Genomic DNA, 25,931 nt, shown 5'->3' with positions numbered 1-25,931 from the left:
AAGCCATCCTAATGAGGTTGATATGGACATGTTTCAGAAATGCTGCCAGTAGAAATTTGGGAAATGTTTGAAATTAAATGTATTCTGTTCAGCTTTAAGTCATAGTATTGTAATGACACTACTTCCACCACTTGTATCTGCCACTCCAGACCTCTGGGATTATAGAGCAGGGCTGTGACTGCAACACAGTTAACCTAATTGTTCCCCCTAGGTGGACGCGACAGACTCCAGCTATCCATCTGTTAACACTTGTGTGCACTACCTGAAGCTGCCAGAGTATTCCTCTGAAGACATCATGAGAGAGCGCCTCCTAGCTGCTACCATGGAGAAGGGCTTCCACCTCAACTGAGCATGCTCCGTCTGCCCCATTATGACTGACCAACCCCCCCCCCCCCCCGCTGGTGAAGCCTGTTGTGTTTTGTTGCAGAAAAAGAAACAAGCCGTGCTCTCTGAGATCTCTCCCCCTCCTCCCAACCCCGCAAAACCTTACATCTCCCCGTCCTGTCCTTTCCCCCTGAAAAACTTTAGGAAAACAGTCCCATGTTAACTCAATAGCTACTGATACAGATAAAACCAGGGGTGCCCCCCCCACCTTCCCTCTCCTCCGACCCACCTGCTTACTTGTCACAGCTCCCTCCCTCCCCAGGGCACTCTGCTGCTTTAAGGGCTTGAGCAACTGGAAGCCGGGGCAGACAGTTTCCTCATGTTCTACAGTGTTTACTATCTCTCTCTCATACTTTGGCTGTGAGCATCTGTGTACAAGTTCTCTGTAGATTTTGGGGTTTTCAGATCTCCACCACCCGGCTGTCAACCTCCTTCCTTCCCCTGCGTGATGTGAGGGGAGAAGGGCAGCTGCTTCTGTAGCGCTAACTGTAGAGTGTTTGGGCATTTCCTGACCAGGTTGTTTTACTAGTGCCTGCGTTGTTTGAATATTAGGATTACCTTGTTCCTTTTACTTCATCTAACATCATACAATCATGATGCACATGCTTATTATTTTTCCTTTTGCTTTCGTTACTGTGTGTATTTTGATGTTTATTGCCCTGCTATAAGGATCAAAGTCCCTGAGTGCATTTGTGTAATTTGATAATAAAGCTAGAGACAAAAACACTGGTTCTGTGTGCAAGGCACATTTAAAAAGGAAAAAAAGCAAGCTATGCTTTCCCTTGTATTTTCTTTGTATATTATAAACATTTATTTAACTCAAGTTGCAGTTTGAAGTAAACAGATATTTTCAAATGTGTATGCTCCAAAAATAATCATTAAAATGTTTGCAAAGTATGAAGTCTTATTTATTTACGTTAAAAAAGACCTGAATAACATTCCATGCACATTAAAGCTCCAAGGGAAGATGTACGTAATACCTCAGTTCAATCTTACTATAGCTGCTGTATAAAAAATAAAAAATAAACTATTCTATACAATGGATTATTATTGATAAACCCAAGTATGAGGTCCATAAATCATTTGGATGGCAATGTGTCCATTTTTTTCAAAGGCTAATACAGTGGCAAGAAAGTATTTGAACCCTTGGAATTACCTGGATATCTGAAAAATGAATTCTCAAGTTTAGCCTAACATTCTCCTGCAAAATGTCTTTATCTGTCTGCCAATTGAAGCTCAACAGAAGTTGGGTGATGCAACAGGACAACGACCCAAAACACAAAAGTAAATCCGCCTTCTGGAGTGGCCCAGTCAGAGTCCTGAGCTCAACCCGATATGCTGTGGCATGACCTCGAGAGAGGTTCACACCAGACATCGCAAGAATAAGGCTGAACTGAAACCGTTTTGTAAAGATGAATGGTCCAAAATGCCTCCTGACCGTTGTGGTCTGATCCGCAACCTCAAATGTTTGGTTGAGTTTAGTGCTGCCAAAGGAGAGTCAACCAGTTATTAAATCCAAGGGTTCACATTCTTTTTCCACCCTACACTGTGAATGCTTACACGGTGTGTTCAATAAAGACAAATGTATAATTGTGTGTTATTAGTTTAAGCACGCTATGTCCATTGTTGTGATTTAGATCAGATTTTATTCAGAAATCCAGGTAATTCCAAAGGGTTCCTATACTTTTTGTTGCTACTGTAGTCTTAGTTTGTTCAAACCATAGAGCTAGATGGAGGGATCATCCAAAGAAGTTGAATGTCTCACCCAGTTTACATTAAAATGGTGGAAGCCCTCAATGGCGCTGCCCATGCTATTCAGCCTGTTGGACACTAGCGGCCTCCATCATTCTCTAGGGGGCACCGCCCTTGAACTTTCACCACTGAAGTGATGACCTGGATGAAATTGTGATCCTTTAAGGAAAACTTCACCCAAAAACAATATTTTGGTATTTATTTCATTAGTCTATTGTTGACATGTTTTGCTTGTCAGCAATCAAGTTTAAGATAAGCAACTTTCGTGCCACGTTTAAAACTGGGAACCCAGGAACTTTGGACTTCAGTGCGTTCAAAAACAAAAAGGGGTTCCGACTGGAGAAAAATCTATTTGAACGGTCATCCAACTCAGAATTCCAACTCGGGAACTCTGGCCTCTTTCTAGAGCACTGACATCATGATTTGACCTCGTATTTTACAGAGTTCCCAGTTGTTTTGAATGTGGCATTAAAATACAGAAATCATCCCTGTATGGTGCAAAATGCATCATATGGGGATGGTTTGAAAGTTACAAATCTTAAAAACGTGATTGCTGACAAGCAAAACATTTTGGGACTATGTCAGCAATGGACTAATGAAACAAATACCAAAATATCCTTTTTGGGTGGTTTTCCTTTTAATTCCATCCAGGTTACCAGGAGGAATCAGCCAATTAGTTATACTTGTGAGGAGACATTCCATAACTGCAGGTGTCAGTAAATCGCCAACCTCTGCTTTATTCCTGTTCAAACAACACACTCTAGGTGGCAGTGTGCACCCTTTCAGTTTCCCAACTCAGAAGAAAATTGACTACTTCATAATGGAGATGGCCTTAATGGCGCTGCCCGTGCTCTTAAAGACGTCATAACTGGACAGATACAATGATGCGATGTTTAAGTCTATGGTTCAAACAACTGCTCAATGTGCCTCAGCCATCTTGTCCAGAGCAAGTAGAGGTGCCAGGATGCGGTTCTTGTTGGTCTCCACTATGTGTCCATTCTGGATAATCTCATCAATGATGATGTGCACTTTATCCAGGTTGAACATGATCTGAGCTGGAGTTAAGGTCATTAAATCATCTATAAGTCAATATTGAATACACATTTATTCCCTATCACAGTGTAAAGGAGAGCATTTGTTCCCCCCCCCCTCAATGAGCCCTCTCCGTTAGTAAGACTAATGTTCTTGTTATCTCTGGCTACACCTTTAACATGTCACTGGTCAGGTTGAACAACTTTGACAACTTAACACCACTGACTGTATTCCAATTCTTATGACTGGTCTGACCTCGGCTAGCCTGAAATCCCACTGAGCCCAGACTCAGACAATGACAGTAGTCTTCATCAGTCTGTGCAGTGCCATACTAAATGCCAGGGCTAAAATGGCACTGTTGGCAGGCCACATGAAAAGCACCTAATGAGAAGGTGGACAGGTAGACAGCCCCTGCTTTTGTTTCAATGACTTGTTTCCTCAAACTGATTAAAACAAGTTATAATAATTTGTAAAGGATACATCCAATTCACTCTGTTAGGAGAGAAAAACAATTTACTTTTCTAACGAGGAACAATCAGTTTAGAGTAATGTGTTTTTGTCCCAGAAAATACTGACCTTTAAAATGCATAGGTGGTTGGATAGTGAACATGAATTAAATCTAGTATACAGCAAGAATGTGCTGAAGTAGAGAATAAAAAGACTGAACTCACCACACGACTAAAGTACTTGTCAAGAACCTCAACAAAGTTGTGTACCAGCTCATAGATTGACAGCTCATTCTGTGGGAAAGAAGGACATCCCACACCATGAATTATGTATAATCACAATAATACAATCTCAACCTTAATCTGATAACACTAATACACTTATAACAGTGAAATGATGAACTCACCTCAGTGTCACTGATACCAACAACTATGAAAAGAGCAGCATACTGTCGATACACTAGTTTGAAGTCCTTGTATTCCACAAAAGAGCACTAGATAGAATATAATAGTTAGTTGAATGTGAATTCCAAGATGAGCTCAGTGGAACACTAACTCAGCATGAAGAATACCATAAATACAAATAAAAATGTTTAGCATGACAATGAGTGGCAAGGACTGGAATTATAGCTAAACAGACTGATAACAGACTAGGTTAGGTCTAGGTTATTTCTACTAGATTTCATTCTGTCCTGTATTGTCTTGTCTAACCCCCCAGTTATGCATTGTCTTCTCACTGTTGTGTTATACGCCTGAAAGTAAACCAAACTATTTTTTTCTTTCTAATAATGTGATTGAGAGAGACCTCTTCTTTTTTGCGTGACAGGCATCTCTTGACAACATCAGTCTCCAGAGAAGGCCTCTTCTCAATGTCCACCTGCTCATAGTACTTAGACAGGCGGGTCTGGCCTTGCTTGTTAACCATCAGAAGGAACTTGATCATTGTGATCTCTAAATACAGTGTATCTGCAAAACAGGAAATAATTATAGAAATAAATGGTGTCATTGCAAATCATGCACAAAGTCTTTGTGTAATACCTTTTTTTTTTGTTTATGCATCTGTAACTGATCAGTTAACTGCATATCCCATTCAGCAGTCAGAAGGACTATGGCCAAGCTGAACTAACAGTCAGATCCCCAATCTGCAGTCAGCAAACAATGCAGTCAGAAACATGGTGCTGGATATGAGATGGCTCCCTGAGTCATGCAAACAACCCCTGATAGAATCCTATTTCTATTATTTATCTGGTTCACAATGTGTCTGTGCTGTACAGACTGTAACTGTATACACGCATGCCCAGGCTAATGTATTTGGATGACCCCCAAAAAAAGAAAAAGGTGAGTATGTCCCACCATGCAGCGCGGGACAATTCTCTCTCCCACCCCCGGCAGTAAGGAGGCTTTCATATCCAACTCCAAGGATTGGACTAATGGCGGCCAACAAATCTTTACGCTGAGAGTAAATCCAAAACATAGCCCTGTCTCACTACAACAGCATAGCCATTTCAGTGAAAGGCATCGTCAAATTCATACGGGAACACTGATCTGAAAAGGGGAGGGAAGGCGAATTCAAACAGCAAATTGTGCTGGGACTTTCCTCTTAAAAATGGATGAACACCCCGGCGGAGGAGTTGGAATGGCCGCCTCAAGACAGCAGCAGGGGAATAACAACGTTAATCCCCAAATCGGTAGTGGAGGTGGCTCAGGGATGGGGCAGCAGCAAGACGAGATACCACGGCCACAGCAATATACCATCCCCGGTATTTTACATTACATCCAGCACGAATGGGCCCGATTCGAAATGGAGAGAGCTCATTGGGAAGTGGAGAGGGCCGAACTTCAGGTACGTTAGCTATTAGCATACTAACGTTAGCTCAGCCAACTAACTAAAACACAGAAGCTTGAGCAACAATGCATTTTGCCTGGATAGTGTGCAACTTTTGTTTTAGCCTCTTTGCATCCAGTGACCATGCTTCGATAGCAACTGAACGTCCTACTATAGTGTGTCCAGTTAGATAAAAAATTGTTAGTTAGCCACGGGAATCAGTTAACTGGCTGGATAACATTAGCTTAGCACCGGCTGACAAATGCTGGCTAGATAGTATGTGATAAAGTGGAACATCAAGTTGATTTGTATGCAATGGCTTACCCGTAGTTTTATGAATAACGTTCACTCTTGCTGCTGTGCTACTTATTTAGTCGTTTCATCTTAGAGAGTCGTTGAAATACAGAAGGCTCTAATCAAACCGAATCCAGCTGACTGTCAACTAATCTCTGAGAGCAGCCATTTTGGTTTGGTCATTACGGCGACAACTTGGCTGGGTCCTCTTGAGTCACCGACAGGCTAGCCGATGTTAGCTAAACAATCTTCAAAAGGGATACATCCCATATTGTTGATCATATCAAGTCTGCAATCTTTTTAACGTAAAGTTTTTAAAAAATGTACATAAATAAATAAAAAAGAAACATGTAGTCTGATGCCATTTGGATGGTTTGTGCATGTTGTTAGTAAGCTAACATAAACAAAGTTAGCTAGCTAGCTAACTGTCACAAGGCCCCAGACACAGTCTGACACACTGCACTGTCATTTACGATCGAACAAGTAAAAAAAATCGCTTTAGGCTTAGTTAGCAATCTAGCTACATAACTTTTAGAATTCACTTTTGTGTCAGGGATGTGATCTTGGTCAATTTAATTAAGTTTTTCCGTTGTGGTTTATTTTATGACATTTTGACAGGTTTTATAAAATGTATGTTATGACATCAGCTAACGTTATGTGACCTGTCGAGACTACCTGGTAGTCTTGCAGATACGAAAGTGAATGTTGGTTCAGTGTTGTGATTGTATTAAGGAATGTGGAGGTGTTGAAATGCAAGCAGTGCCAGAGAGAGTATAGTACTGCTTTGTTTGAACACACCCCACTCCAGACAGACAGTTGAAGTGGGACAGAGACTGAAAAACAGCTTCTATCTCAAGGCCATCAGACTGTTAAACAGCCATCACTAAAATAGAGAGGCTGCTGCCAACATACTGACTCAAATCTCTGCCCACTTAAATAAATTGACTTAATAAAGGTATCACTAGTCACTTTAAATAACACCACTTTAATAATGTTTACATATCCTACATTACTCATCTCATATGTATATACTGTATTCTATACCATATACTGCATCTTGCCTATGCCGCACGCCATCGCTCCTCCATATATTTATATGTACATATTCTATTCATCCCTTTACATTTGTGTGTGTATAAGGTAGTTGTTGTGAATTTGTTAGATTACTGTTAGATATTACTGCATAGTCGGAACTAGAAGCACAATCATTTCGCTACACTCGCATTAACATCTGCTAACCATGTGTATGTGACCAATAAGATTTGACTTGATTTTGATTTGGGTGGTGGCAGATGGGAGGTTGACTCCCCTTGTACTGACTTGCTCAGTGACACATACCTTCAGCATGACTCTCACTCTGCACACTGATTCAAGGCCTACCAGTCAATAGATTGGAATGGATATAAGGCAGCACAGCTTCTGCATCCCTGTAGCCATGGTCTGTCTGTGCCCCCCCCCCCCACTCTCAGGACTAGTGAAGTGACAAAACTAGATGTCATGACCCTGTAGAGAATTGATTGTCTCACTAGATGGCCAGAAAATGAGCAAGTTTTAGTTATGTTAGGGTTCATGTACAGTAAAAAAAATATATATATATATATATTATATTCACAGGTTTTATTATTTTTACTATTTTCTACATTGTATAATACATAGTAGTGAAGATATCAATGCTATGAAATAACAAATATGGAATCATGTAGTAAAAAGTGTTAAACCAAAATATTAGGTTCTTCAAAGTAGCCAACCGTTGCCTAGACAGCTTTGCAAATCCTTGGCATTTATCTCAACCAGCTTCACCTGGAATGCTTTTCCAACCGTCTTGAAGGAGTTCCCACATATGCTATGCACTTGTTGGCTGCTTTTCCTTCACTCTGCGGTCCAACTCAAGGCTACTTTGAAGAATATAAAATATCAATATATTTAGATTTAACACTAATTTTGGGTTACTCCATGATTCCATATGTGTTATTTCATAGTATTGATGTCTTCACTATTATTCTACAATGTAGAAAATTGTACATAACAAGATGCTGTAATATTGTTCAACTTTGTATTGATAAAACAACATGCATTTTACGTTAATGAAGCAAGCCTAGATTATTTTGGTCAGCTGCACCTCCTATTGGGTGAGTTGCTTTGCGATTCATCCACATCAATCAAGCAGTCAGCCCTGTTAGCACAAATCACACCAAGCCTGGAAATAAGCGCTATCTGGGTTAAATCTAACTTTATAGGTCACTAAGACTGCCAGGGCATATTTAGAACCATTCTTATGCGCTCTGCTCTTCCTTTGCCCTGGCGACAGACAGACAGACAGACAGACAGACAGACAGACAGACAGACAGACCGGGCCCTTTTCTTTCTGTTCAGAATCTGTCTGTGGAAATAAAGAATATGATTATTAACATAGAGGCAGTGACTGTTGTATCTGGGTTTTATTTTTTATATGTTGAGGCTGAGTGTTTTACCACAATGAAAGTTTGACAGGATTGGTGTTTGTTATCCTACTGATACAATGTATTTGTTTTCATTATGGATCCCCATTAGCTGCTGCCAAGGCAGCATGACTATGTCTATGTGACTATGTCACTACTCTCTATCCCTAAAACATCTGTGCTAATTAGACCACTGAAATGTTCTTCCACAGGTCTTTCTTGGTTATACATAACATCTGAAAATAGCAGTTCCACTTAATAGTCTACCTTGGCTCCTGAAAACGGTCTGAACTGTGAAAACATTTGACAGTTTCTGACATTTTTTATGTTTTTTTTCTTCCCCCCGCTATTTAACTAGGCAAGTCAGTTAAGAACAAATCCTTGTTAGCTCGAGGATTTGATCTAGCAACCTTTCGGTTACTGGCCTAACGCTCTAACCACTAGGCTACCTGCCGCTATGGTTGTGAAACCTTGATTGATGAAATTATGATTTCACTGATTGTACTCTTTATTTGTTGATTATTGAAGAAAGATGGCTTGTACACTAAGCCACATAAACAAGTAGACAGACAGGCAAATGTAAAATACAGTCCTAGATGTATCCAAGTGTGTGAATAGGCCTAAGCAGCGTTCCTTTGCAGTGAAGTGGTAGGTATATGTTATGTCAGTGATGACAAAACTCTAAAAGTCATCCATTTATTTTTGCACCCATTTACAGGACAGCTGTACAGCGGGTAATGTGTCGTGAGTTGGCAATGTCTATTCCTGCTCCAATACAGTCCATTACTTTGTCAGCCTGTTAATTTGGGTCTGTGAGCTCACTGTATCCCCAGACTGACCGTTACACATCTCAACCCTGACCTCACACGTACGTAGCAGCTAGGCCGATACTGGCTTTGCTAGCTGCGCTGGGATTGGTCTGAGGGCAGGGGGGATTTCCACAGCTTTTAGCAGAAGTGCTTTAACAGAAATTAGGATCATTGCGGCGATTTGATCTCTGATAGTGTACTTACTGTATTTGGATGGGCTGGGAATTTCCAGAGACCTCACGATACGATATTTGATCAGTCAAGAAAATAAAAGTGCTGAAAACATGTTGACTCACAAGTTAAAAAGAAGATGGAGAACAAGTTATAGGACGAAAAATACCAGAGTTGTGGCGCAGGTACAGCCGACTAGTGCTAGTTAACGCTACCTAACAAACATACAGTACCAGTATAAAATCTGGACACCTACTCATTCAAGGGTTTTTATTAATATTTACTGTTTTCTACATTGTAGAATAATAGTGAAGACATCAAAACTATGAAATAACACATGGAATCATGTAGTAATCAAAAAAGTGTTAGATATTTTATATTAGAGATTCTTCAAATAGCCATCCTTTGCCTTGATGACAGCTTTGCACACTCTTGGCAAGTGAAATATCACATTTACATAAAAATTCAGACCTTTTACTCAGTACTTTGTTGAAGCAGCTTTGGCAGCGATTACAGCCTCAAGTCTTCTTGGGTACAACGCTACAAGCTTGGCACACATGTAGTTGGGGAATTTCTCCCATTCTTCTCTGCAGATCCTCTCAAGCTCTGTCAGGTTGGATGGGGAGCGTCGCTGCACAGCTATTTTCAGGTCTCCGAAGCCACTCCTGCATTGTCTTGGCTGTGTGCTTAGGGTCATTGTCCCATTTGGAAGGTGAACCTTCCCCAGTCTGAGGTCCTGAGCGCTCTGGAGCAGGTTTTCATCAAGGATTTCTCTGTACTTTGCTCTGTTCATCTTTCCCTTGATCCTGACTAGTCTCCCAGTCCCTCCTGCTGAAAAAAATCCCCACAGCACGATGCTGTCACCACCATGCTTAACCGTAGGGATGGTGCCAGGTTTCCTCCAGATGTGACATTTGGCATTCATGCCAAAGAGTTCAATCATGGTTTCGTTAGACCACAGAATCTGTCATGGTCTGGTAGTCTTTAGGTGACTTTTGGCAAACTCCAAGTGTGATGTCATGTGCCTTCTTACTGAGGAGTGTCTTCCGTCTGGCCACTCTACCATAAAGGCCTGATTGGTGGAGTGCTCCAGAGATGGTTGGCTTTCTGGAAGGTTCTTGGTGACCTCCCTGACTAAGGCCCTTCTCTACCAATTGCTCAGTTTGACTGTGTGGCCAGCTGTAGGAATAGTCTTGGTGGTTCCAAACTTCTTCCATTTAAGAATGATGGAGGCCACTGTGTTCTTGAGGACCTTCAATGCTGCAGAACTGTTTTGGTACCCTTCCCCAGATCTGTGCCTTGACACAATGCTTCCTTGGAACTCTAAGGACAATTCCTTCAACCTCATGGTTTGGTTTTTGCTCTGACATGCACTGTCAACTGTGGGACCTTATATAGACAGATGTGTGCCTTTCCAAATCATGTCCAATCAATTGAATTTACCACAGGTGGACTCCAAGTTGTAGAAACATTTCCAGGAGGATCAATGGAAACAGGATGCATCTGCGCTCAATTTCGAGTCTCATAGCAAAGGGTCTGAATACTTATGTAAATAAGGTATTTGTTTTTTATTTGTAATCGATGGGCAAACATTTCTAAACCGGTTTTCACTTTGTTATTATGGCGTATTGTGTATAGATTGATGAGGAAACAATATATATTTAATCCATTTTAGAATAAGGCTGTAACGTAATAAAATGTGGACAAAGTCAAAGGGTTTGAATACATTCCAAATGCACTGTATTCTAGTGTCAATGTACTACAAAGTGTACAGTTGGTTTGACATTTGATGTCCCTATGTTGCGAGTTAGGGGACCGTCAGTAAATTACACAATGTGCATGGGACATGCGGTTGAATGTTGTAGCCAGCTGTATCTGCTGAGGTAGTAGCTAGTAGCATGCTTGTGTAACAGACTGCTACGTCCCCTGGCTGTTGAACTAGATCCAGTTTGTCCACAGCAAAAGACAAATGTAAAACAGCTGTTCGTTCAGCTGAAACTCTCCTCCTCCCTTTAGCCAACTTCAACTGGCCAGACCTGAGACCTTCCATGCTTATGGTCCCAGCAAGACCTTCATTTAAGACTTTGACTTGTACACCGAGGTTGAAAACTTTAGAAAATATACAAAATATTAGTTCTTATACAGTAATTGTTCTATTTAAGAGAACTGATTTCCGTTGACTGAAGTGAATCCTATGTTGAAAATTGATTCCAGTTCTTCATGTCGATAGCTGGGTCTCCTACTCCTTGAATGTGTACTCAATTTTGTCTTATTTTATTATTGTGAGGGAGTGACTGGACCAGGCGACTCAGTGGTTCAGATCCACCTTAGTGTTTTCATAGCCGGTATGATCTAGCTGCTAGCCAGTGGCACTTTACCAGTCTGGCACTTTCTCCGTCTCCATGACTACGGCATGAATGTCGGCCTTCAGTTTACCTGCCGAACAACTGGGTTGCTATGGGCACCATGACACCCCACCAGTCGAGAGGGGGTTTAGGGCGGCTGACTAAAAATACCCCCTGCCTGCTACCCTTTAAACGGCATTGGGTGTCACAGCTGCTCAGTGCTCACGAGCAGCACAGAGTTGAGCAGGAGAAGAGGGCCAGCTAAATAGTGCTGTATGAACCGAACACCCTTACAGCAGTGATCCTACTAGAGGCCTGCGTCACTACCTGGGCCTGCTGCTCTGTTGATCCCAGGAGAGACAGACACTGCTAATTGCACTCGTACTTTGACTCACCAGGCCTATACCAAGGTTTCCCCAATTCATCTGTGCCTATACCTTTTTGTATGTTTGTTTTTAGGCCTTTGTTTTTATTTATTTTGTATTTTATTTTATTCTTTACATCCAGTGTCTCTTTCAAATACAGTGCCTTCAGAAAGTATTCACACCCCTTGACTTTTTCCACATTTTGTTGTGCTACAAGGTGGGATTAAATTGATTTCATTTTCATTTTGTCAACTATTTACACAAAATACTCGTCAAAGTGGAAGAAAATGTATATTTTTTTCTTTAAAGAAATGATGAAAAATAAAACACTAATATATCTTGATTACTTAAGAATTCAACCTCCTGAGTCAATACTTTTTAGAATGACCTTTGGTAGTGATTACAGCTGAGTCTTTCTGGGTAAGTCTAAGAGCTTCGCACACCTGGATTGTTCAAAATATACCATACATTTTTTATTTTTAATAATAATAATTTTCAGAATTCTTCAATCTCTGTCAAATTGGTTGTTGATCATTGCTAGGCAACCATTTTCAAGTCTTGCCATAGATGTTCAATCAGATTTAAGCCAACTGTAACTCAGCCACTCAGGAACATTCACTGTCGTCTTGGTAAGCAACTTGTGTAGATTTTGGCCTTGTGTTTTAGGTTCTTGTCCTGCTGAAAGGGGAATTCATCTCCCAGTGTCTGGTGGAAAGCAGACTGAACCAGGTTTTCCTCTAGGATTTTGTCTGTGCTTAGCTCCATTCCATTTCTTTTTTTTATCCTGAAACTCCCCAGTCCTTAATGATTACAAGCATACCCATAACATGATGCAGCCACTACTACGCTTGAAAATATGTAGTGTTACTCAGTAATGTGTTGTATTGGATTTGCCCCAAACATAACACTTTGTATTCATGACAAAAGGTTAATTGCTTTACCAAATGATTTTTTTTCAGTTTTACTTTGGTGCCTATTGCAAACAGGATGCATGTTTTGGAATCTTTTTTTTATTCTGTACAGGCTTCCTTCATTTCACTCAGTCAATTAGGTTAGTATTGTGGAGTAACTACAATGTTGTTGATCCATCCTCAGGGATCCATCCAATGTGGTTGAATCTGTTTGAAATTCACTGCTCGACTGAGGGACCTTACAATTATCTGTATGTGTGGGGTACAGAGATGAGCTAGTCATCATGTTAAACACTATTATTGCACACAGAGTGAGTCCATGCAACTTATGTGACTTGTTAAGCACATTTTTACTCCTGAATGTATTTAGGCTTGCCATAAAGGATTTGAATAATTATTGACTCAAGACATTTCAGATTTTCATTTTTAATTTATTTGTAGAAAAACATAATTACACTTTGACATTATTGGGTATTGTGTGTAGGTCAGTGACAAAGAAATCAGAATGTAATCCATTTTAAATTCAGGCTGTAACACACAGCAAATTGTGGAAAAAGTCAAGGGGTGTGAATACTTTCTGATGGCACTGTATGTGTGGAGTCAATAGCTGGTACAGTAGGCCCCTACATGGGGTTTGTTTGTGTACATAATTAACATTTAATTTGATACGAGGCTTTGATGGAGTCATGAATGAATGGAATATGAAGACAAGAAGAAGAGTGCTGTGGCAGTAGTAGGTGACGTAATAGTCATTGCGGCCTCTGCCACTGTTATTCATCTGTTTTAATAATTTAGTAGACATGACATGCCTATTTCTTCAGTGGGAAAGTTTATTTATAAAATATATATCATTTAAAAAATATATATGTTTTACCTCTTTCTCCCCAATTTCGGGATATCCAATTGGTAGTTAGTCTTGTCCCATCGCTTCAACTCCTGTATAGACTCGGGAGAGGCGAAGGTCGAGAGCCATTTGTCCTCCGAAACACGACCCTACCAAGCCGCACTGCTTCTTGACACACTGCTCGCTTAACCCGGAAGCCAGCCGACACCAATGTGTTGGAGGAAACACCAGACAACTGGCGACCGTGTCAGCGTGCACTGCGCCCGGCCCGCCACAGGAGTCGCTAGAGCGCGATGGGAAAAGGACTTCCCGGCCGGCTAAACCCTCTACTAACCTGGACGACGCTGGGCCAATTGTGCGCCACCTCGTGGGTCACCCGGTCGTGGCTAGCTGCGACAAAGCCCAGGATCGAACCTGGGTCTGCAGTGTGCGCCACTCGGGAGGCCCACGGAAAGATTGGTGTTTGATACGCCACAAAAGATGACCTTAACATTTTGTAGAGCTTTTAAACTTGTGAGTAAATTATTGCCTTTAACGGCAGAACCGTTAACTTATAAACGTTTTCTCCTTTCTTGTTTTTTTTTCAGGCTCGAATAGCATTCCTACAAGGAGAAAGGAAGGGTCAAGAAAATGTAAAGAATGATCTAGTTAGAAGAATAAAGATGTTAGAATATGCATTAAAGCAAGAAAGGTGAGTGTATAGCTTCTCTCTCTTTAACTTGAGGAAATAACTTTGATATAAGGCCAAGTTCAATCTGTCTCATTGGCCATTGCATGTACATTTTCAGTGTAACTGCAGTCAGCGGAGGCTGCTGAGGGGAGGACGGCTCATAATAATGGCTGGAATGGAGTCAATGGAATCGTATCAAACGTGTGGTTCCCATAGGTTGATACCCGTTCCAGCTATTACAATGAGCCGTCCTCCCCTCAGCAGCCTCCACTGACTGCAGTGTATCATTTATTATCTCATCACATTTACTCAACTCTTTCATTTGTCTTTTCTCTACCAGAGCAAAATACCATAAATTAAAATATGGAACGGAATTAAATCAAGGTGAAGTTAAGATGCCTAACTTTGAACCAGGTACGGACCTCTCCTCTATCAACTGCTATAAAATGAAATGAATGGAATATGTTGACATACAGTGGTTTCGATAACTTTTCTTCCGTGTTGTTTGCAGAAGATACCAAAGACACAGAGGTCCCTGCTGTACCCCAGAACAGTCAGCTGACGTGGAAACAGGGCAGACAGCTCCTCAGACAGTGAGTACTCCGACACAGCATACGTATAGGGCCACGCATCCAGCTAGCTTTCTAACACGTTTATAGATCGAGATGAATTCCCATCAGGGTCTGTATTCATAGAGCGTCTCATCATGCTGATCAGGGATCAGGTCCCCCCCCCCCCCCCCCTAGTCCATGTAATCTTATTCCTTATGCTCTAAAATGTCAAACTGATCCTAGATCAGCATTCCTGCTCTGGGAAGCTTTTGGTACGCAGGCCCAGGTTTACTTAGTTAGCTAAGTCATTTGGATGTGTAATTCTGTTTCTGTCCCAACAGATATCTTCAGGAAGTAGGTTACACGGACACAATACTAGATGTACGGTCTCAGAGAGTGCGTTCGCTACTGGGCCTATCCGGATCGGAGCAGAACGGCTCTGTGGAAAACAACAACCTGGAGCTGATCCTCAACGGAGGGGAGTCTCCAGCCAAACCAAAGGGGCAAGATAGGAAAAGGTGGGTTGTTAGGCCTCATCTGATCCGGCACACTGCCAATCACTTCAGTGAAGATCCAACTGACACAATCTTCACTTTTTCTGGCGAAACTGAAATCACGCTCTCCGCTTTTCCTGGCAACTTCCCAAATAGCAGATTTCTGATGGATTCTGCACATTGTGCCTCTGTGTGCTCAGAACAGTATGCTCTGAAATGCATTAGCCACATCATCCATCCTGCTTCATTTCATTTACTAATGAAATCATTCGCCGTGCTGCCCGCATTGCTCTAAATAGTTGTTTTCAAACTGTTTTTCTAGGAATCCAGGAGATGTTCTGGAAACGTTTAACTTCTTAGAAAACGCAGACGACAGTGATGAAGATGACGATGAGGAGGGAGACCTGATGCAGGATATAGACAGCGGCAAACACACAATAAAAAAACATAAGATAAAGGTGAAGACCTCTTTGCTTCAGCCGATTTACATCTGACCGTGTGTGAAAAGCCCCTTACTAATGTTGTTGTAAATGTACTGCCAGTGTCAGCACTGTGTAAATCGTTGTAATAATGGCTTACTAGGAAGAAATACTTGGCTCTTGACACTAGACTTGTATCCTCAGATCTGATTTATGAATGTTGATAGTCATCGAGAGAACCTTTCCATGCCTGCTGTGTAAAAGAGTTCACCGCAATTTTTAATTCTGTACAATGGCATGTGGAAGGAAAATACCAACCACCGGTCTCCTTTTATTTGACAAGTATTGTGTTAACTGTGTACTGTATTTGATGATCCCAGTGTGCCAGACCTGGTGGCTGATTGCGTTTGTCCTCTGTCCAGGTTGGGAACGAGGGCCTGGCCTCTGACCTTCCAGACGACCCCGACACGGAGGAGGCTCTGAAGGAGTTTGACTTTCTGGTGAATGCCGAGGATGGACAGGGAGCAGGGGAGGCCAGGAGTTCAGGGGACGGGACCGAATGGGGTAAGAGGGTATAACATGCCTCCTGCTGAGAACTAGCCTATTCCCCATGTACATTTGGCAATAATGCAGCTATTTGTATCGATGAAAATGTAGTGTTAGCCTGCATGGGTGTTGGGTAGAGGAACTGTGGCTTGGACAGCGTTAGTGCGTAGTGTGTGTAGTGTGTGTGTGTGTTAGACATGTATTCCTCTACCTATCTGTGGGCCAGTAGTCGATATAACTGAACTATTGAGTAGTGGAGCATGTATTCTGATCTGCACCAAGAATGGCCTACCCTGTGCTATCTGTCACGCCAATGCTGTGTCAGCATTCCTCCTCACTTGTGCACAGGATATTCTGAGCCCTCCCCTGGCCTCCCCTGGCCCTGCCACACACCTCACTGCTGCTGCCTGCCCTGCTCAAAATCCCAGCCTCTCGGGTCAGCCCCACTACCCTCAGTACAACCCTCCACAGTGGCCTAGAGAAAGGATGGCATACAGAGCACCAGTCAGACCCACTAGTAATGAAACCAACCCCATTCTATACAGTGCTGGTCTTATTTTTCATGTTTATTTGCAAGGGGCCTAACCTGTGTAGTTGCTTCTCTTTTGTCTGTTTAGGAAATTGTTTCATCGCATGTCTCATTGTTATTCACTCAAGGTTTTGACTTCTACCTAGTGAAATGCTTTCTACTATGTTAGACATAAATACTTCTCTAGCCATGTCACTAAGGCAATCCGCTTAGTGTGTGCTCTGCAGTCTTGCCATGCGGGGGAATTTTTTAGCACCCCACTGAGAGGCTGAGCTCTTTGTTTACTAAGCACGTCCAACCTGAGCTCTTTGTCTGGGTGTGGCCTGTATGTCGTTTACTAAACCTTCTCTCCGTCCTATTCTTAGCCGAGCCCTTACCGTTTCCCTCAGGCGGGGGCAAGTCCTTTATCATTGGCTCTGATGACGTGTTGGAGAGTTTCCTGGGCCTGGGAGACCTGGCTGACCTCACCGTCTCCAACGATGAGGCTGACTACAGCTATGATGTAAGCAACTGTCAGCCCTGAACCATGACCCCCTGAACAGCACCAACCCCCCCCCTCCCCTGAACCCCTCCCTGAACCTTTCTCTCCCCCTTTACCCCTCCCTGCCTCTCCTCCTGTACCCCTCCCTGCCTCTCCTCCTGTACCCCTCCCTGCCTCTCCTCCTGAACCCTTCTCTCCTCCTGTACCCCTCCCTGCCTCTCCTCCTGAACCCTTCTCTCCTCCTGTACCCCTCCCTGCCTCTCCTCCTGAACCCTTCTCTCCTCCTGTACCCCTCCCTGCCTCTCCTCCTGAACCCTTCTCTCCTCCTGTACCCCTCCCTGCCTCTCCTCCTGAACCCTTCTCTCCTCCTGTACCCCTCCCTGCCTCTCCTCCTGAACCCTTCTCTCCTCCTGTACCCCTCCCTGCCTCTCCTCCTGAACCCTTCTCTCCTCCTGTACCCCTCCCTGCCTCTCCTCCTGAACCCTTCTCTCCTCCTGTACCCCTCCCTGCCTCTCCTCCTGAACCCTTCTCTCCTCCTGTACCCCTCCCTGCCTCTCCTCCTGAACCCTTCTCTCCTCCTGTACCCCTCCCTGCCTCTCCTCCTGAACCCTTCTCTCCTCCTGTACCCCTCCCTGCCTCTCCTCCTGAACCCTTCTCTCCTCCTGTACCCCTCCCTGCCTCTCCTCCTGAACCCTTCTCTCCTCCTGTACCCCTCCCTGCCTCTCCTCCTGAACCCTTCTCTCCTCCTGTACCCCTCCCTGCCTCTCCTCCTGAACCCTTCTCTCCTCCTGTACCCCTCCCTGCCTCTCCTCCTGAACCCTTCTCTCCTCCTGTACCCCTCTCTCCTCCTGAACCCTTCTCTCCTCCTGTACCCCTCTCTCCTCCTGAACCCTTCTCTCCTCCTGTACCCCTCTCTCCTCCTGAACCCTTCTCTCCTCCTGTGCCCCTCTCTCCTCCTGAACCCTTCTCTCCTCCTGTACCCCTCTCTCCTCCTGAACCCTTCTCTCCTCCTGTGCCCCTCTCTCCTCCTGAACCCTTCTCTCCTCCTGTGCCCCTCTCTCCTCCTGAACCCTTCTCTCCTCCTGTGCCCCTCTCTCCTCCTGAACCCTTCTCTCCTCCTGTGCCCCTCTCTCCTCCTGAACCCTTCTCTCCTCCTGTGCCCCTCTCTCCTCCTGAACCTTTCTCTCCCCCTGTACCCCTCCCTGCCTCTCCTCCTGTACCCCTCCCTGCCTCTCTCTCTCCTCCTGAACCTCTCTCCTCTGCCTCAACCACCTCTCACACACACACACACACACACACACACACACACACACACACACACACACACACACAAGCGTTGAGAGAGCGGAAGGTTCTTTAGCGTTGACAGTTGGTCAGAATGACATATGTTCATTAGGAAGTGGGAGGGGCTTGCCGTGCTCAAGTAGTCCTAGTGCGTTACATCCTCCAGTACTGTTAGCCCCCCTAGCTAACTCACCGCCAACCTGTCTCTATTTTTCACTCCACAGTTGTTTAAAGTTGCTGTTCTCTTCTCCTCCCCTGTCCTGTGTGTATTTTTAGCTGCCAGCCAATAAGGACACGTTCAGGAAGACGTGGAATCCCAAGTACACCCTGCGCAGCCACTTTGACGGGGTCAGGGCTCTGGCCTTCCACCCTGTAGAGCCTGTCCTGGTCACCGTGTCTGAGGACCACACACTCAAACTGTGGAACCTACAGAAGACCGTACCTGCTAAAAAGTACACACACTGTTTGCATTATCTTGTCATTATGGATTGTCTCATTAAATAAAATCGGTCCGAGAAACCTTTTTATTAAAGAACTCTTTGTTTCTTCTTTAGAAGTGCCTATTTTGATGTGGAGCCCATTTACACATTCAGAGCCCATGTGTAAGTATCTAATAACCAGAAGGAACTGTGGTCATTTTTTATAATAATACGATGAAACTATTTTCAGTCAATCAGTAAAACAGTTTTGCATTTGGCTTTCTCTCACTGTATAAGGATTGTTAGTAGGCAGTATGAAATGTCATCGTTCTGATAGAGCTTTCCTCTCCTCAGTGGGCCTGTGCTGTCCCTGGCTATGAGTTCCAGTGGAGAGCAGTGTTACAGTGGAGGGATTGACCACACAATACAGTGGTGGAACATCCCCAGCTCCAACGTAGACCCTTACGACACCTACGGTAAGATTGACACATCCTCAGCCCTTCTTTAGCGTGGCCAGTATTCTGTCTAGCCTCTGTGCCTTCAGACATTGACCACAGTAACAGAAGTCAGGAATACTTTAATTCATCCATCATATTATTTGAATTGATGAGTAGACTTTAATTTTTTTTTTTTAAATCTCCCTTCGTTTTATTCCAATCGCCCCCTTGAGTAATCAAAGAGCTGTTTTTCCTCCCTTATTGTATGGGTATCACTGACCCTGTCCCCTCCTCCAATGCCTCAGAACCCAGCGTCCTGGCTGGAACCTGGCTGGGCCACACAGACGCCGTGTGGGGGCTGGCCTACAGCGGCATCAAGAACCGCCTGCTGTCCTGCTCCGCAGACGGAACCGTCAAGCTGTGGAACCCCCAGGAGAAGAACCCATGCATCAGCACTTACAACGCCGAAAAAGGTGAGGACTAGGCTTAGAACACAGGACATGGAAGTAGGCTTAGGACACAGGACATGGAAGTAGGCTTAGGACACAGGACATGGAAGTAGGCTTAGAACACAGGACATGGAAGTAGGCTTAGAACACAGGACATAGAACTAGGCTTAGGACACAGGACATGGAACTAGGCTTAGGACACAGGACATGGAAGTAGGCTTAGAACACAGGACATGGAAGTAGGCTTAGAACACAGGACATGGAAGTAGGCTTAGAACACAGGACATAGAACTAGGCTTAGAACACAGGACATAGAACTAGGCTTAGAACACAGGACATGGAAGTAGGCTTAGAACACAAGACATGGAAGTAGGCTTAGAACACAGGACATGGAAGTAGGCTTAGAACACAGGACATGGAAGTAGGCTTAGAACACAGGACATGGAAGTAGGCTTAGAAAACAGGACATGGAAGTAGGCTTAGAACACAGGACATGGAAGTAGGCTTAGAACACAGGACATGGAAGTAGGCTTAGGACACAGGACATGGAAGTAGGCTTAGGACACAGGACATGGAAGTAGGCTTAGGACACAGGACATGGAAGTAGGCTTAGGACACAGGACATGGAAGTAGGCTTAGGACACAGGACATGGAAGTAGGCTTAGAACACAGGACATGGAAGTAGGCTTAGAACACAGGACATGGAAGTAGGCTTAGAACACAGGACATGGAAGTAGGCTTAGAACACAGGACATGGAAGTAGGCTTAGAACACAGGACATGGAAGTAGGCTTAGAACACAGGACATGGAAGTAGGCTTAGAACACAGGACATGGAAGTAGGCTTAGAACACAGGACATGGAAGTAGGCTTAGGACACAGGACATGGAAGTAGGCTTAGGACACAGGACATGGAAGTAGGCTTAGGACACAGGACATGGAAGTAGGCTTAGGACACAGGACATGGAAGTAGGCTTAGGACACAGGACATGGAAGTAGGCTTAGGACACAGGACATGGAAGTAGGCTTAGAACACAGTATTACATTATTAAGGCCCAATAGCATACTGATGTCCCTTTCTCTTACGCCTTGATCACGCTGACAACGTCATTGCGTTTTGGTACACCAGAAGTACATTCATTTCCAATGGAACTCAGCGTTTGCCTTTGTAGCGTTGCAGAGGCAGTGCGTTCTGTATGGCGCTTACGTTGGATTTATCGAACGTGTGCGTCAAACTGTGTGCGTAGACGGCTTGACAGAAATGGTAGCAGAAGGTGAATGTTGAACTTTCGTTGCACACCTATCCAGATGATGCTGTAGGTGTGATCGAGGCGTTGGAACAAAGTTGGAGTAAAAAGTAATTGTGAATTTTATATCAAATGTCTTTCATCTAAGAGAAATCCATTTGGTAAGAATAGATTTGACAGCCATACAATCCAAATGCTATGTACTTTAACTTCCCCAGTAGTGTGGGGGAAGAGCTCGTTTTTCCACGCGGACATAACATGACAATGGCACTTGACTGCGGCCCTGTGTCAAGTGGCCAATGTCAGACAGTGGAGGTGCAAAAAGACTCTTCAACGTGTGTGTGTGTGTGTGTGTGTGTGTGTGTGTGTGTGTGTGTGTGTGTGTGTGTGTGTGTGTGTGTGTGTGTGTGTGTGTGGTGTGTGTGTGCGACAGAACACGGCATCCCCACGGCGGTGGACTTCAATGGCTGTGACCCCGCCCACATGGTGGCGTCCTTCAACACGGGCAACGTTGTGATCTATGACCTGGAGACGTCCCAGGCTGCCGTGGTGTTCGCCGGTCAGGGGGAGAACAGTAAGTCTATTGCACCTATCATTTAGCAGGAGGACTACAACAACCCTAGACCAGAGCCTTTCATCATTTAGCAGGAGGACTACAACAACCCTAGACCAGAGCCTTTCATCATTTAGCAGGAGGACTACAACAACCCTAGACCAGAGCCTTTCATCATTTAGCAGGAGGACTACAACAACCCTAGACTAGAGCCTTTCATCATTTAGCAGGAGGACTACAACAACCCTAGACCAGAGCCTTTCATCATTTAGCAGGAGGACTACAACAACCCTAGACCAGAGCCTTTCATCATTTAGCAGGAGGACTACAACAACCCTAGACTAGAGCCTTTCATCATTTAGCAGGAGGACTACAACAACCCTAGACTAGAGCCTTTCATCATTTAGCAGGAGGACTACAACAACCCTAGACCAGAGCCTTTCAACACAAGCAGGGAGACTATGGGCCATAAGCTCAGTTAGAAAGAGGAGTACACATAGAATGACTTACTGAATTACATTTTCTATGGGTATACAGAAACATGTTATGGGAAAATCAAGTAAATACTGGGTAACATTATAAATAAGACTCCCTGAATAGTTTTAACTGCTAATGAAATGTTTTTTTTTTCTTCTTTTATATAGATATCTCGTATATCCTAGACTACTAACTCAGTACACAGTTTTAATGGTCCGTCCTCATTTGGGGTGTTGTATTAATAGTGACTGTGTTGTGACCTGTTCTCTCACCTGTGTGTGTTCAGCTCTGCCTGCAGCCAACCACATCAACAAGGTAGTGAGTCACCCCACCCTGCCTGTCACCATCACAGCCCATGAGGACAGGGACATCAAGTTCTTTGACAATAAATCCGGTACGTGAACAGGAGAGGACGGTGTTCAGCTAGCTGCTCTGACTGACTAGCTCAGTGAATCCGAGCCCAGATGGGAGAATGACTAAGACCAGTCATATATACAGAGTTAGGACTGTTTTGTACATGTTCTGTCGTCTGTCATACAGTATCTCTGTACTGACTGTTAATTCTGTCTGCCATGTCGCTGTACTGACTTGTGTATATCTGTCCTGTTGTGAAGGTAAAGTGATCCATGCGATGGTGGCCCACCTGGATGCTGTCACCAGCCTGGCTGTGGACCCCAACGGGATCTACCTGATGTCAGGAAGTAAGTACAAGCAACGTAGCTGTGGGGAACTTTTAAAAGGCAGCATTCGGCGGTCACCAGCTTACAATTCTGATTCTAAGACTAGTATCAATATTCTTCTACAACATTTGTATCCTATGACAACACAGTCGTGTAAAATTCCCCTATATCTGGTCGTGCTGATATCCAGAGAGAACATTGCTGATCCTACCTTCCTTTCCTTGTTCCGCCTCCGTAGGCCACGACTGTTCTATCCGTCTGTGGAACCTGGACAGTAAGACCTGTGTGCAGGAGATCACTGCCCACCGCATGAAGTCTGATGAGTCCATCTATGACGTTGCCTTCCACCCGTCTAAGGCATACATAGCAAGTGCGGGGGCCGACGCCCTGGCCAAAGTATTTGTGTAGTAGACGAGCTCTGCTCTGCCAGACTGAGCTGAGCGTGTAGACACAAAGAAAGAATAGACTGCTTCACTGCCTTGTGTAACGAGAGTAGCATTTTATGACACTACATTGAAGCTGCCTCCCTCCATCCCTATTGAACTCTACACTTGACAGAAACCAGGTGCCAAGGGGACTTATGCCAGGCATGGTGAGTGGAGGAGCGACCAATCAGTTGTATCTGTTTTCAAACACAAAAACAACATTTAACTGTAATTTACTGTAAGTTAAAAGCTGGAGTAAACAAGCCAGTGTATGTACCCTTTTGACTGGGTTTGAGCTGAGCTAATATCTGTCCTGTAGGTATACTTCAGTGACCATGGACGGAGTGGCTGTCGTATGCGTCAGACAGTGGGTCGTCAGAGAGAGAGAGAGAGGTCCGGACTAGGTCATGTCTTTTTAATCTGATTCACACAACTGGGCTCAACCCGACCATGCTGAACTGGCTTAGATATGATCTTTTCACCATGTTTCCAGTAACTATGGTGGATTTGTAACTAGGCCAGTACAGCTCAGCTTGGCTCGGTTTAGCTCGCTAGTGTGAAAAGGGTATTTAACAGGACGTGGCCACAGCCCCTGGTGGGCCGACCAGGAGACCCTGCGGCGTGGATTCAGTTCACGCTAAACACGAGTCACAGGCGTCCACTTAACAACTATGTAGCGAGATAAAAGTAATATGAAATGAATTATAAGTCAATCAACTTCACTTTAGCATAGGTTACATGACATTTTTGTGTAAAAAAAAAAATAATAAATCTAGTTTTTATAATCCTTTTTATATAAATATAGTCTGTCATAACAGCACTGAAAAAATTGTTTAAAAAAAAAAGAAGGAATATTTATTCCTAGTTTGAACCCTCCATCACAACCGCTGTTCCCCACAACCCTGATCTGACTTATTTTTCCCCTGTCACAGAAAACACTCGTTGATCTCGCCCTTCCTAACCCTAGGATGCTATCTCTTGCATCGCTTTGACACCGTCTTGTCACGGCAGTAAAGACGAGGACTAAAAGAAGCCCATTTAATGGCTTCCGAGAGCTCTTTTTAAATAAACTGCAGCATCCTATCACTATGTGATATTTTTGTACAACTTACTGTATTTGAGTTTATTTATCACAGACATCTTAATGCTATTTATTTCACTTTCTGTTAGTCTTATCTGTTCAACTACATACATGGCCCAAGGATATCTATAAGATTGGGCTCTCAAGCAAAAGTGGAACAGTAAATCTCAAACAAGTGAAACATATAGGTTCATATAAAATGCAATCTGATGTCAGTCTGAGGTATACGTTTGCCTTATTCTGTTAAATCACTGCTTTGAAGCAAGCATGGAGGGTAACTGTTTATTTTTCTTTATTAAGGGATTGGAAAAGCAAACATAAGATTAATCACGACTCAATGTTTTGTTTGGTTGTACTATTTTCCTTTTATCTTGCAAAACTGTTTTATTTCCAAACGTTCGGTGTAGCTAAGACTTTTTTTGGTTTCTGTCATGCATGATTAATACAATCAAGTCTTTCTTTTTTTTCTAGACTTCCAAAAAAAAGGTTCTGATTCAGTTTGCGAATTTTGATGTTTTGTAAGGTTTTTGATTTACAAACTATGAATCAGCAGATTTTAAAGATTGTACCACATACAACAGTTCAAAAGTAATGTATATAAAATGTCTATAATAAATATTAAATGGTGTACCTGTACATAAAGTCTGTTGTGTTTTAATGCATGGAGAGTCTGCATTGTTTTGTTGGGTAAATTGTTTGCATGATAAACACATCTATTGTAAAACAAAACACTTTTCTTTATTGAAAGAAAAAGAAAAGTAATAAATATAGAATCATCAACCAGAATCATAAAAAAAACGTCATTTATAAAGTACAGGTCAACATGCAAATGTACTATAAGTATGGTACAGTATATAAAAGAAACTGGCTTTGGGAAAGCGTTCTGTTGTAGGTACATAGAAGCTTAGCATCAGCAGTTGTGGCCTAGGAAAGAATTAATGGTACTTTTATTCCCTAAATATCATCCCTTACCTTTAACTAACATACATATGACTACAAGCCATATTAAGCAGAGAAGTGATTAACTGTTTATACTGTATAAGTGTATGGTTGATGAGGGTGAAAGCGAAGGAATACCTTGGTCTATAGGTAACATGTTTCTGTGCTTTTGGTTTGCCTGCTTTGGGTTGTTCAAGAAATACAAACTACATGAACCTTAATGTATTTCACTATAGTTATGATACACATTGGATAAAACATGAATAGTGCAATATTCCAAACTAGTCACATCTTGAGAACCTATGAATGAATATTGTCTATTATTGAGAATAATGGTAGTGATATCAGTTACCATCAGACTATTTGGGTAAGGTAATATCCAACTTGATGATCTATGATAGTTTTCTGAGAACTCGTGAACCTACAATGCTATTGCCTTGTTAGCTTCTTCTGTACTCTGGTTGTGTTGAACAGTGGCTAGCACTTTATTTTTGACGGTACTGTTTGTGTTTCCACTGGTATTTAATAGAAAATAATTTGGTAAAACTGATAGCTACTTTGAAGAATTCAACACAATTTACAACCATCGGGTGCCGAGTGGCACTTGATTGAATGAATCCCAAAGAAACAATCAAG

The 25,931-nt window shown here is 43.2% G+C and overlaps 3 protein-coding genes across 11 annotated transcripts in view; 2 read left to right on the top strand and 1 right to left on the bottom strand.

The window, feature by feature from the left end:
- Positions 1-1,281, top strand: part of hectd1 (HECT domain containing 1) — a 28,496-nt gene extending 27,215 nt beyond the window's left edge. For all 7 annotated transcript variants that reach the window (XM_082974141.1, XM_014194240.3, XM_014194256.3 and 4 more), the window contains one exon: positions 212-1,281. In XM_082974141.1, the coding sequence (XP_082830267.1) occupies positions 212-349 (138 nt within the window). In that variant the 3' untranslated portion in view covers positions 350-1,281. The remainder of the gene's footprint in view (positions 1-211) is intronic.
- ap4s1 (adaptor related protein complex 4 subunit sigma 1) lies at positions 1,271-5,933 on the bottom strand. 2 transcript variants are annotated; one of them, NM_001140950.2, is given in 6 exon segments: positions 2,849-3,186; positions 3,649-3,660; positions 3,840-3,908; positions 4,022-4,108; positions 4,420-4,580; positions 5,764-5,910. In NM_001140950.2, coding segments are annotated over 5 exon segments (438 nt in total). In that variant the 5' UTR covers positions 4,558-4,580; positions 5,764-5,910; the 3' UTR covers positions 2,849-3,054.
- strn3 (striatin, calmodulin binding protein 3) lies at positions 4,993-24,046 on the top strand. Of its 2 annotated transcripts, XR_001328098.3 has the most exons (17): positions 4,993-5,457; positions 14,204-14,307; positions 14,627-14,700; positions 14,798-14,879; positions 15,179-15,355; positions 15,654-15,789; positions 16,173-16,314; positions 17,191-17,327; positions 18,867-19,042; positions 19,145-19,192; positions 19,364-19,485; positions 19,752-19,919; positions 21,574-21,714; positions 22,457-22,564; positions 22,785-22,871; positions 23,089-23,442; positions 23,595-24,046. XR_001328098.3 is itself a non-coding variant. In XM_014194267.3 (16 exons), the coding sequence occupies exons 1-16, from the start codon at positions 5,221-5,223 to the stop codon at positions 23,256-23,258; spliced, it is 2,109 nt and encodes a 702-aa protein (XP_014049742.1). In that variant the 5' UTR covers positions 4,993-5,220; the 3' UTR covers positions 23,259-24,046. The 2 variants fall into 2 exon arrangements, 1 of the variants encoding a protein (XP_014049742.1); XM_014194267.3 differs by having other exon boundaries at positions 23,089-24,046.
- Positions 24,047-25,931: the final 1,885 nt, after the last annotated feature.

This window comes from Salmo salar, chromosome 01 (genome assembly GCF_965601325.2).
Source record: "Salmo salar chromosome 01, fSalSal1, whole genome shotgun sequence".
NCBI lineage: Eukaryota > Metazoa > Chordata > Actinopteri > Salmoniformes > Salmonidae > Salmo > Salmo salar.
This window is presented reverse-complemented; position numbering and strand designations above follow the sequence as displayed.